At 37.6% G+C, this 13,995-nt stretch overlaps 1 protein-coding gene across 1 annotated transcript; it reads right to left on the bottom strand.

Moving 5' to 3' along the window:
* Positions 1-8,407: 8,407 nt before the first annotated feature.
* LOC141587046 (chalcone synthase-like) lies at positions 8,408-13,643 on the bottom strand. Its single transcript, XM_074408464.1, has 3 exons — positions 13,405-13,643; positions 9,523-9,948; positions 8,408-9,144 (listed from the first exon to the last, which is right to left on the bottom strand). Exons 1-3 carry the CDS (start codon positions 13,583-13,585, stop codon positions 8,570-8,572), a joined length of 1,182 nt encoding a protein of 393 aa, XP_074264565.1. The 5' UTR covers positions 13,586-13,643; the 3' UTR covers positions 8,408-8,569.
* Positions 13,644-13,995: the final 352 nt, after the last annotated feature.

Raw genomic sequence — 13,995 nt, 5'->3', positions numbered from 1 at the left:
CTCCACCGAATTGGTTCCTCTCAACCAAGTTGATATAACAAGGCTTCGGTTCGAATTTCCTATCCGCTCCCGGTAATTCGAAACCCTTATATAGATTTGCAGCTGTCGGCTCAGGGTGACTTGCTATACTCGCTTCTTCAGCCATCTCTAGAAAATATGGAGAAGTGACGGTCTCAGCTGATGAAGTAGAAATAAGAGATGATTGTGGATCTTCCTCAAATAGCTCGTTCTCGTAGTAACTAGACAGAGTACTCAGCTCTTCCTCTGTCGGCAATACTCTAGATGATCGTCTCAACTCACGCAAGGTCTTCTCAATCTCGGGATTGAACGGTAGTAATTCACCACCCTGTGACCTGCGCATAAGAAGAAACTACAAAAAGAATATGAGAATAGTTTAAGGAACGAATGTCCCTTAAACTAAGAAACAAACTAAAATAAAACAACTAAAAATTAGAACAATTGCCTCCCCGGCAACGGCGCCAAAATTTGATGTCCGTCGTTGTGTGCACCAAAAATAATATTTATAAATGCTAACTACAACTATAGATAGCGGTAGCAGGGTCGAACCACAGAGAGGCAGATGTAATTATTAGTTGTTCTATTTAAGTCCAAGGGTAACAAGTGTAGGGGTTGAATTGAATTGGTCTATAACTAATGGCAAATAAGCGAGCTAATAAAAGAAATAGATTAAATCAAATAATAAAAAGGGTACTAAGATGTTCGGTTCATCGTAGTTTAGCAAAGAAAGATACTAAGTAGGTCTGAAATAAACACATGAGGCGGGAAAACAAGAGGTCCTCTCGGTCCACTCTCAACAAGTAGCGTCTTTCGATCTCACTACGGGTCCCTAATATCACTAGTTGACTTTCATCCTGAAAAGTGACTAAAAACCTAAACTCTACCTATCTTTCGATCTTAGCATAGTTTAGTCATTTTAATTGGTAGTCTAACAACTTTCCCTATCTTTCAATCTAATGGGTCGGTCATTTCTTGAGCATTCAACTAGTCGCGTGCACTCGATTTGTCAAATATAGAGTTTAAATCAATTAAAACGAAGCAAAACCTCACGTGGCCAGTCGATCGACCAGGGTGTGCGGTCGATCGACCGTGGCGCGACTCAGGTCGTATCATTCTACTGCCGCCTAATCCAACAGTTCCTCTACATCCTAGCACAAAGGGTTTAGCTACTCATGACGATGATGAAAACAACAACAATATTAACGAAATAGACTACTGAATTCATGCTTTAAATAGTTAAATAACAAATAACAATAAACGATAATCGGCTTCGGGAAACTAACTAGCAATTCTATACTATCAACGAAATATAAGCAATGAAACTGAATAAGAGCAGGAGAATACCGAACGGAATTGCAGAGAATAAAGATCCAGAAACCGAATGCAATTGTAAATTGTACGAAACAATATTAAACCCTAATTATTTGATATTTTAAAACTTAGATAAAAATTGAATGAAAACTGAATGATTAAAGCTTAATGTCAGGTTACGTTATATAGGAATATAACATAACATTATTCGCAAAACCTAATACACATTGGGCTTCCTTATTCTCGATCTTTTTGTTTGCGTCAGAGTAGCGGCTTGGTCGATCGACCACTGTGACTGGTCGATCGACTGAGGTAAGCTGAACAAGAATTCCTGTAAGTCGGGCTCTGGTCGATCGACCATTGGGTCCAGTCGATCGACTAGAGTAGCTGATAATCCGCTTTTAATTCTCGTGGATTTGTCATTCGGACCTCGAAATGCGCACCAAGTTTGTTTCTTGAGTAAATACTTCACGTCAAATGCAATGCAAGTTACTCGGGGACGGATTCGGCTCGATTTCTACTCATTTCCGCATAAATCTGCAATATTACATAAAAGTACGAAAGTAGACGAAATGGGGCAAATAGTAGCATAAAACTACACAATTGAGCTCTGAAATGCGTGTAAAATGGGGTGTAAACATCATATTTAGGACACGCATCAGGATTCATCATCTTGAATTGAGAAAATTGGGGTTTTGTTAGCTTTTATTGTGAGGGGAGTGTTTTTTTGGGGATGAAGATGAGTGATTTAGGGTTAGATAAGGTGAGGAAATGAGGGGAAAAGGGGCGTTTTTATAGAAAAAGGGAGAAGACGAGCGGACACGGGTGGGGCCTGGGCGGATAATTCGAGAAAAACGCCAGAATCCGAGCGTCTTCCTTGCGGGACGAGCGTCTTGCCTCTGGTAGTCCGAGAGTCTTACAGAAAATCCGCTCGGATTTCGTTACAGGAACTTTGCATTTTCTGAAGTAGGCGGAAGACGAGCGTCTTCTGTCTTAGATGAGCGTCTGACTTTGGACGAGCGGCTTCTCAAAAATCTGCTCGGATTTTGATACAGTTCCAAAACTTTTCTTCGGTGTCTTTTAGGATGAGCGTCCAGAAAGTAATCCGAGCGTCTTCCCTATGGACGAGCGTCTCTTTCCAAATCCGCTCGGATTTCGATACAGCGCTGAACAGTACCCTGATGAAGGCTTTGGACGAGCGTCCAGCCCTCGGGACGAGCGTCTTTTCGCTGTTTATCTTCCTTTTCTTTGCAAAATCATATCCTTACACCAATTTGTTGTTCCTCCTTATCTTTTTCTGAAATTTTGCTCAATAAAAATGTAAGAAAACTCTCTCTCACTACTCTCATGCAAGAAAATAGAAATGCAAAAATGTACAATATTATACAAGGTAAAATTCCAAGAAATATCTTACAAATGGTGGTTTGAGATAGGACTCCACCAAACTAGTTCAAATTGTAGAAATTCTTGTCCATAGAGCTCAAGGCTCTCAATAGAAGATCGAAAGCTTGTGAACAAGCTCCAAATAAGCACAAGTATTGGTTGCTTCATTTAAACGTGAAATTAGGCCAAGGAAGCTTGCCATAAGTTCTTTCTTTCACCTTATCCTTGGTACTAGAGCTTTCCCAATACTTCCAATAAATAAGCCCATGATTCTCGTCAACGCTAGGTATGAAGTATGGTTCATATTCGTCCGGAGACTTTAACTCACCACCTTCTTTTTCAATTTTGGTGACGGTAATAGCATTTTGATTTTTCAATCCTTTCAAGGTGGAAGGAGAATTGTCATGGCTTTGATGATCGAGTTCCTTAGAAGTTGGCATCGTAGGTGCCAAATTTCCACAAGTAGCTTCACGTGCAAGTTTCTCTTTGAGCTTTTCCACCAAGTAGCTTTTGTAAGATGTTTTGACCTTTTGAAGAAGGTCCACCATATCCTATTCAACAATCATTGGCTCCATGGTAGGTGTCAAGTAGTCTTCATGGGAGATAGGGAAAGGACATTCATCTTCATGATAGGATATCTCAAATGTCTCAAGGATAGGTTCCTCAAGCAAGGTGATATTACAAGTCCATCCCTCTCGGTCCTTGTAAGGCACGTATTCTTCATAGGCCCTTTTTATGGTTTCATCATCATTGTTATCTTCATATGAATCATGAATGGGAGCTTCATGCAATTCTTTCTCCAACATCTCAATGTTCACATTAAAGGACACACCCTCATACTCACAAAGGCTAAGAGTATTTGGCTTACTCAACCTCGTGTCTTCTTCATCAAACATCACACTTTCATACTCACAAGAGCTCAAGGAGATTGCCTCTTCCCATTCTTCATTTTCCACGTCAAAAGTTACTACTTCAAATTCACATTCATGATCAATGTCCAAAGAATGGTGGGGAGTGGTTGCTTGGGATTCTTTCATTTGGGCAATTTGAATCTCCAATTCCTCACCTTGAGTAACAATGCCTTGAAGAACATTGTCCCTCTTTTGGCTCTCCTCTATCATTTGTTTGAAGAAGTTTGTCGATCTCTCATCATTTGGAGAATCACATTTTGAATGGGTTCATCTTCTCGTTGTGGGTGGGTGTGAAAATGGTTGTATTGTGGCATTTGGAATTCATTATGAAGTGGGAATTGGGTGGGTGGTTGTTGTGGATATTGGATGTGGTGATTTTGGTGGGAAAATTTGGGGTAGTGGTTAGGATTTTCATTGTACAAATAGTAAGGGAGGTTTGTGTTGACTTGCTTCTCAAACTCCTCATACCCATAGTCATACTCAAAAGATCCACCACATACTCCATATGTCAAGTCTTGAGCCATCATAGCTAAGAGAAGGAAACAACTACATGCATGGAAACTACACAAAAACGGTAAGAACAATCCTTGAGGAACAAGTTCCTCAAGGTGAAAGCACAATTAAAATAGACAAACAAGTAAGAACTTAATCACATAGCACCATTCCCCGGCAACGGCGCCATTTTGACGTGGGTGATGTCGTCGGGTCTCCCAATCAAACACATTTATAATACTCAACAAACAACTAGTTAGTGGTAAGTCGAGGTCGATCCATGGGACGGTGTGCTTTGGGTTCTAAGTCTATCTATCTCAATTTATTCTAGTGTCACAACTTGTTTGGGTTTGTAGTTGTGTCCTAGACTAATGCAAGCAATAAAGTAAAGCAAACAATGAACTAAGAAATGTAAACAAATGACTAAAAGCACTAGGATGTCATGGGGTCATAGGGGATTCATGGTGTTGATCATACAAACAAGTTTACAAAGTTGCAAGCAATTAATGTTGTAAAGGAACCGAGTTGGTTTATGTCTTACGGTTCTTAGGAAGAGTTGGGTCCCGGAGCCGAATCGATTAGATTGTACAACACCTAAAATCGACTTACTTTCCTCCTAATCACTTCTATGCATGGTATAACAAGACTCGAGTTGGTTTATATCTTACAAGTCAAGTTGAATAGATAAGAGATGGTTGTAAATGCAAGGATTCATAGGCTTAGCATTTCATCAAACATAACATGTGCATAGGTTGACATCACAACAAGCAAGCAAATTAATTATGTGAACATATTAGATTAAGCATGAATCAATCCCCATGTTAGTTTTCTTAATTACCCACTAATCCTAGCTAAGAGACTACTCACTCATTATCATGGAGAATATGTCATTAATAGTGTCAATCATTACAACAAGTGAAAACATGATAAGAGAATGAGGAAATAATCAATAAAGAGTAAAGGGGTAGAAGATTTATACCAAACTTGAGATGATTCCAAATAATAACGCAAAGAGTAAAAGAAGATAACTTGATTGATTGATGAAGGGATGTCAATCCTCTAGTAATAACCCAATAATCTTCAATTACCCAAAAGTAACAAACTTGAACAATTATTAAGGAGAGATTAATGTGAAATTTGTGGAAAGATTAAAGAGTAATCTATTCTAATCTACTCCTAATCTAATCTAAGAAGAATTTCTAATGTGGAGGCTTTCTATTCTAAAAACTTCATGCTTTGATTATTTACAAATGGGGTATATATAGTAGATCTTCATTAGGTTAACTAAGGCTAAACTAGTAATTAACATTTGTGAGTTCTAAGCAGGGAATCGCTAGTCTTTCGGAGAGATGAGCATCTCAGCTGAAGACGCCACGATCCGCTCGTCCAGGAGGGGAATCCGTTCGGATTGTTGCAAAGGTGGACGAGCGTCTTTGGGCAAATCCGCTCGGATTGTTACAAGGGAATCCGAGCGTCTTCAAGGCTTGGACGCTCGGATTCTGGCTCTTGGATGGGCGTCTTGTCTCCTTTGCCGCTCGGATCCTTCTTCAGAATCCTTCTCTTCACTTACTTCTCATTCTTGAGGGATTAGTCTTTAATTCTTGCCTCTCCTTCAATACTCGTTCAACCAAGATCGTCAATGTCCTTCCAAATAAGCTCAAGAGACGGGAATTTCTGCCTAATTGTCTCCTCTCCTACAAATCAAACACAAAGCAATAGGAAAGCGAAATAGGAAGTATTTAACGTTTAAAACGGCTATGAAACGCTATAATAATGTGCAAAATAGGCTCAATTAGAGGACTAAATGTGCGCAAATAATGTTCACATCAGTTACGAGGATGTAACATTTATTTTAAGCGGAGTAGGATGCCACAAAGAGAGTTTGATGGTTGTGCATGTTGTAGTATATTTGGAAGTTTGAGTCTCGGTGTAAAATAAAGGATGGATTTGTGTTGTGGTTGATTTTATTAAAGGTAATGGCAGTGCTTGTAGTAGTATGTCGATTATGAGTATGAGTAAATTTCAAGGACGAAGTTCATTTTAAGGGTGGTAGAATGTAACATTCCGTTTGGTGGTTAATCTCGCTTGGTGGATTGTCTTGATATATATTGGATTTGCTAGTGGATAATATGATAGTGAGACGGAGTTAGCGACATTTTTGGAGGTAGTATTATGTAGTTAGTGTCGAAAGGCTATGCTATAGTTGATACGATATCGTGAGCCGCATTGTAGAGATAGGCATAGTTGGTGGAGTTAGTGTTAAGTGTACATGTTTTATAGGTTGGGTTTGAATTTCGGGGACGAAGTTCATTTTTAAGGAGGGAAGACTGTAATATCTCGGGTATTCTGGTCTTAGGGAACTCTATCGAGTAAGTTGTATGTGGGTTCTGGAGTACGTTCTGATATGAGTGTACTCGATCGAATGGAGACAACTCGATCGAGTACGTGAGTTACTCGATCGAGTGTTGGTTTATTTATGGGTTTTTGTCGTGGTTCGATAGTAAAAGTGGAAGAGATATTTAAAGGTTATTTCGTGAGTTTCTTTTCATTCTACATTTTATTCTCAAAGGGTTTCACAAAACTTCAACGACGTTCAATCTCTCCACCTTTTACAATCAAATCTAAAGTTAGGGTTCGTAACTTTTGGGGATTTTACACCTTTGCAATCGTCGATATTTGGGTAAGTTCCTTATGTTGTTTTAATGTTGATTCGTTAAGTTTGGTCTAACCCTAATTGTGTGATTTGGGGGTTTTGGGTAGAAATCGGATTATGATGTATAGTTGTTGGTTATTGTTGTAAGTGACGATGTGGTACTCTTGTACAATGGTATGTTTGGATGCAGTTATAGCGGATTGCGAAAAGGTAGGGTTTTTCCTACTCGGTTACTGTATAATTGATTTAATTGTTGTGGTGGGTGAATCATATGATTATCTCTATGGTTAATTGTATTTCTTGGTATTGGCATGATTATCCGTATTGTGGTTTGTAGTTGTAATTGTATGTGGTTCGTGAGGTGCGCCCTCAGATGAGTGGAGTCATTTGCGAGAATGGCTTCACATCCTTGATTCGCCCCTTGTGGTTCCCGTCACAAGGGGGTTGTGCACATTAATGGTAAAAGGGTTATGCTCTACGGTTTTGAACGGGGCTTAGGTGGAAAGGCTGCGGTCCCCACTGATGGAGTGGAATACCTGTTGCGATGGGTATTCTGGCAGGTCTACACACTTTAGTGTGTAAAGTGTGTAGAGAGGTGATTGGTGATGAACTGGAGTTGGAGGAATGTGCTTATGTATTTGGATGTTGCTGTTTTTCTTAGTTTGATTATTCGGTAACTGACCTCGTTTAAATGTTTTGAAAACTGTGGTGATCCATTCGAGGATGGTGAGCAGTTGGTTAACTGGTTAACAGGTATTTCTATGGAGTACGCGTGGGATCTAGCTGGAGATGGAGTCATCACTAGTATGAGTCTTTTAGTCTTCCGCTGATAGTTTATGATAGTTTTATTTCAGTTTTGGATTCCAGTTTGAGACAGTTGTATTCTTACGCTCGGTTTGGTTTTATAAGTTGTACGTATTTAAATATTTAAACTTAAAGAATACTTTTTTATGGTCTCCTTTGATTACTATACCTCGGGTAACCGAAATGCTAGAATCTCTGTGTGCTAGGGTGGTCTTGGTAAGGCACATTGGTGTATGCGGGTGTTGCAGATCTACCCTGAATTATAAGGGCTCAAGTAACGGTTGCAGATGCGTAATCTAAAAAACAGTCCTAAATTACTTTTATAATTTAGCACTCAATTGTGAATGATGTGATTCTTATAGCTCAAACACAAGAACTTTCAAAGAGTTATATATCATGAAAATGTCAATTACACAACGTCACTAGAGTTTCACAAGAGTACTTGTGAATGCTAAATTACAAAGTAAGGGATAAATAACTAATTACCTTCATGGATAGATGGATGGTTTCACTGTGCTAGTCTAATGTAATCTAAGATAGACCAAAATCTACGATTTAAGGATAGACTAAGTTTTAGTTGTTTGAGTTGCGTGTGTGTTGTTAATCTTGGTAAATTCTTCCTTATATAGGCATTTTTCATCGATTCGTTGCAACTATTTCTTTAGTGGGGAGCGATTTGATAACCGCTGATATCTCGTGAAACCGCACTTGAGCGCCAACATCTATCTTTAGATAGCGGGCTCAAGTACCCTTAAAATAATAAATATAGTAACCTAACTAAATTGAGCGCTAACAATTATAATATACGGTTATACAATAGTGACATCCTTGCATATCATAATACACTTAAGTTTAGATAAAAGTATCAAATCAAATTATTTCGTACACATTGGTAGACATTTAACACACATAGTAAACAAATAAACTACAACTAACACAAAAGTAAGAAATTTAATCAAATAAACTTTCATAACAAAAACTTGCAAGTTGCAAACCGTTAATTATTAATTGGAAAACTACGAAGCACAACCGTCTCAACAGTAATTCCAGGACCAACACCAATCAAAACACCATAACTTAACCCTTGGCCGGTCGTGGACATACCATCCTTGAACGACCTCTTCCGAATCTCATCCAACACAAATATAACTGTTGTACTCCACATGTTCCCAAACTCACTCAACACATGCCGACTTGCTTCAAGTTTGTGCTCTGTTAGCTCAAGTTGAGCTTCGACTTTGTCTAAAATCGCCGGTCCACCTGGATGAACCGCGTAGAATATAGAGTTCCAGTTGTTTATATTTAACGGAGCAAAGGCTTCAAGTAGTGGCTTTTCAATGTTATTTGCGACCACTTCGGAGAGTTTCTTAGACAAGTAGAAGTTTAAGCCCATCTCTCTTAATTGACCTCCAGCACCCCATTTTGTATCAGGTATTAAACTTTGGAAAGCCGATACTAGTTCAAATATTGGTCTCTCCCCTAAAGATTCATCCGGATTTGCGCCGATTATCATTGCACTCGCACCGTCGGTAAAGAGGGCGTGTCCCACCATGGGGCCTATATTGCCTTTACCTATGAGAAACGGCCCGAATTTATAGTTAAAACATTTTATTACCCCATGATAGTATATGCTTATTTAGATCTTTTCATTTTTGATACATTGGCCTAGTCCATTTTAAGAATCAGTTTTAAACTATTATAAAAATTATGGAAGAGAATTTCTCAACAAATTTTTAGTGTTGTAGAGAAAGGAGTCTATTTAACTTAGTCGTACTAGATATCACTTCTTTAAAATATAGATTATTGCAATATTTGGCAGTAAAGATTAACGAAAATAAATTATAAGGAGTACAATAATAGGAAACTGTGTTTATACACACAAATTACTACAAGTACTATATTTCTACCATATTATGATGTATAATATACATTTGGAAAGTAGAGTTATACCTGGTCCTCGAAAGCACATAGTGTTGAACTCAGAGCACACTGCAAGGACACGAGCACCAGGGGTAGTTTCGACAATCAGCTTAGCCAAGCGCAAGACTGTACCGCCTCCATAGCATCCTTGTTGGTAGAGCATAAATCGTTGGACACTCGGGCCAAGATCAAGGAGTTTAAGCAGCTCATAGTCACACCCTGGCATGGCAATGCCACACACAGTGCAAAATATAATGTGAGTGATCTTAGACTTGGGTTGTCCCCATTCACTTATGGCCTTTAAAGATGCTTCATGTCCAAGTTTTGGAACTTCGTCTATGAGTATGTCTTCACGAGTATGGAAAGATGAAGCATTTTCATCACATATTTGTGGGTTCTCCTTTAAGAATTTCTCGGTTAAATGCATGTAACGCTTCTTTATTCCAGTCTTTTTACCTGCAACTCACGATAAGTTTTAACGTCAAGCAGTGGCGGAGCCAGGATTTAGATTAAGGGGTAGCGAAATTTTTATAAGTTATTTTCCTATTAAAAGAAGCGTTATCATAAGAACCTTATAAATTTTATAGTACGAGTTCGTTTTTTTTATTATCTATAGTAATCACATTTTTTTTTAATTTGGAAATAAGGTAAAAAATTTCGCGATTATCGCGTAGTTGTTGAAAGCGTGTCATATTTTATATACAAATTCTTGTTTAAGACACGCATATTCATCTTAAGATTAAAACGGCACCAATAAAATAAATGAGACAAAAGTGAAAAGCTTCATATAAATCATACTCTTTTCGTCTCAGTCATTTGCTTAGAGAAGTAGTATATACGGAGTAAAATTTATGTAATCCAACAATAGGTTGAATTGGGATTTTAAGAATACGAAGATATGAAATTTGGAGAGAAAATCTAAATTAGGCAAAAAAAAACGCTTCTAAGAGGAATCGAAACCGGGTCTCCTGTAGAACAAAGAATAGCTTCACCACTAGACCGCAAACAGATTGATGCAAAAATAGAGAAGTGATTTATAATTATCCTTAACATCAAACCAGCGACAAATGGAGTAGCGGATCTTCATCTTTCTCGTTGATTTTTCTGGGTTTGGGGTAGCAGCTGCTACCCCATGCTACTTAGTAGCTACGCCCCTGACGTCAAGTTTAACAATATATTTTCACTAATTATAGTAACAATGAGTTTATAGTTAAATATCTCATGAGAATATGTTATCAATCTTACCATATTAAGGTTATTAATATGTGCCCTTAGGACACATTTTAGAAAAACTCTCATTTTTTTTTTGATTACAGCCTTTTATAAACCTCATTTTGAAAATTACAGCCTTATATAATTTTTTTTGAAAATTACATCCAAAATATTACTTTTCTTCTAAAATTGCACCAACTTGAGTTTTCCGGTGAATTTTTATGATGTTTTTATGATGTTTGGGGTGATTAATTGGTTTGTGTTAAGGAGAGGTAAGAAATTTGGGTAAGTAGGCTCTCAAATAATAAAGGGTACATCATAAAAAACATCATCAAAAATCACCAAAAACCTCAAGTTGGTGCAATTTTAGAAGAAAAGTAATATTTTGGATGTAATTTTCAAAAAAAATTATATAAGGCTGTAATTTTCAAAATGAGGTTTATAAAAGGCTGTAATCAATAATTTTCTCTATAGTAAATTTGTTTATATTTATATCATTACTTAAAATCCCAGGTTTCCAATTTATATACAGTATTAGATAGCTTAGATTAGATAGTCACTTATTTGAAGTATGGGTTCAAAAAAAAAAAAAAAAAACACATGTTAAATCCCGCACACAAGTTTACTAAATCCCGCACAATTTTTCGTCTTATTTCAAGTTTATCTCTCTAATTTCTCACCCTAATATCTCACTCTCACAAGGGAGGGAATTAAACCCCAAAAAAAACCTTATGTAACCCTAACACCCAACAACCAACAACCAACAATCCCTCCCCACTCCTGCCACCGTTGACCACTCCTCGCCACCCTATCACCACGCCGATCACCCCTCCCCGCCACCATACCTGCGCTGACAACCCTTTCCCGACCATGTTCATCGCCTCGACTCAAACCGCGTCATCATTCGATCCACCTTCAGCCGCGACGAAAGTGTTTGATCGACGACGAGATTGGGAGGGAGTTGACAGCGAAGGGACAGGAGGTCGGCGCCGAGGGCATGAGGTCGGTGCTCGTGGAGGGTGATTAGGGCTATTGGAAGGGAGATTAGGGTTGTTGGAAGGGGTGTGGGGTTTGGGAATTACGTTTTTTTTTTGTTTGAAGGGTAGAGGCGAAAAGAAATTGAGTAAAATGACGTGTTGGATATAGCAATTAAGATGAAAAAAGTGACAAGGAAAATAGCTAGTATAATAGATTAATAGTGTAAGCGGTTTTTATAACGTGAAAGATTCACATGATATTTTCATTAATTATGGTAAAAATGAGTTTCTACTTGAATATCTTATGATAATATATCGTGTGAAGGTTTTTCATATTTATGTTATTAATGTGTGTCCCAATACCTAGGTAGCACCAAAATGGAGACGGACTTGGGCACGGACACGATACAGACACGTGACACGACATCCGATAAAATTTATAGACCTAACAAAAGTATACCGAACCCGAAAAACCGATCGAAAATACCTGAATCGACACCTGACCATACACCCGAAAGGTATAACTGAACTTCACCCCGAAACCTGAATTGACCTGAATTGATTCGAAATCTAACCAAATTTGTAATGTCCGAAATAGACCCAAGATCGAATGAACTTAAACTGTTTAAACCTGAATTGTTTTAATCCGAACCGATATATACCTGAACCGATTTCAACCCGTACATTGATGACAGAAACCCAACATTGAAACTCGAAATGACCCGAATGTATATAGGCGTCACATCTAGGGTGTCTTTTTGTACATGAGTGTCACCCCTTTGACGTCAATGAATTAATATTATAACGTAGTTATACAAAGAAACATTATTTATACTTTTTAAAAAAAAAATTATTCGTATTATATCCAATGTTTTGAATTAAGATCTAATCCCTTGACATCTGATCCGATTATGACCTGACTCGAATCTCATCTGCTCTGATATTGACCTAACTCGAACTTTATTTGCACCGATATTGACCTAACTCGAACCTAAACCGACCCGAAATATCTACAACCGATTAAAATTGAAAATTGAATCCAATCTGAGTTGAACCGAACTGAAATCGAAAAAGGATAAACTGAAAGAACCCGATCCGAAAGAACCCGAATCGAAACTGATCCGATTGACTTGTTTTCCACCTCCAAAAATTTAGGACAAGGAACACGTTATTTAAATTTAATAAAATATATTTTTTATAATTATAAATGTTCGATTTTATTTTTGTAAAATTATTTGATAATAAATTTAAATAAGTGAAGGTAAATTTTGCCCTTGATTATAACTCATTTTCATTTACCATCCAAAAGCATCTTCTAATCAATCTGTTTCGACTACTCATTTCTCGTTTAAAGAACATTATTCACCCAAAATGATGTCCAAATGTCATGGACGACACGCGTCGGACACAGCTCAAATACTATAGACATGCGTCGGACACATGCCCAAATAAATGCAGAAAGTTAGACACGGATTTATAGGTATCTGACACGTTTCGGCGTGTATTCGAGAAGTGTCGGTGTCCGATGCGGTGTCGGACACGGGACGGCTGATTAGTGAAAGTGTCCGTGTTACCTAACCTAAGACACACATTACAAAAACTGTAGTGTAAGATGTACATAAAATATTATGGGGAAGTGAATTTGGCTGGAGGTTTATATGCACTGCAGTATTCAACTTAAGCTAGTATAGACATAATCATAAGAAGAGGATAGAATACATACAGATTAGCTTGAATTTTTCCTTAATTTCAGTCATATCATCTCCCCAATTGGTAACCCGGAAATAGAAATTAACAAATTCTTCTTGGGTCATTTCGTTGGTTGGGTTTGCAGTACCAATTGATAGTATGGTGGCTTTACCATTCACTTTTTGGACTGTCTTCATTTTCTCATCTGAACCCATCTTTTTGTGGGAAGTATCTAAGGAAAAAAAGAGGTTTTATGGAAAAATGTTGTGTTGCTGGGCGGTTTATATAGACAAACAGACTTACGTACGACTTTGTCTCCTCAAATAACGTATTCATGATTTAATTTTTTTCTAACTTCCAACAATGTCGGGTCATCATATTTTAAAGATGCCACCATATTATGAGATGGACGTTAAAATAGAAACACTAAAACTTAGGACCGACGATATTTCAATAAGTTATTGAGATATTAGTTTTTCGTACCCTTTTATTTATATTTCGTAACTCTTTTATTGTTAATCGTAACACGCTAATTTCGTACATATTTACATAATAAATGTACATATGTTATCATTAATGATGATTTGTACCTATTCTATTAGCTTTACTACCATTTTTTCTCAAA

The sequence above is a fragment of the Silene latifolia genome, chromosome 6 (assembly GCF_048544455.1).
Source record: "Silene latifolia isolate original U9 population chromosome 6, ASM4854445v1, whole genome shotgun sequence".
Classification (NCBI taxonomy): domain Eukaryota; kingdom Viridiplantae; phylum Streptophyta; class Magnoliopsida; order Caryophyllales; family Caryophyllaceae; genus Silene; species Silene latifolia.
Note: the sequence above shows the minus strand (reverse complement) of the source record. Positions and strands in the feature narration are given on the sequence as shown.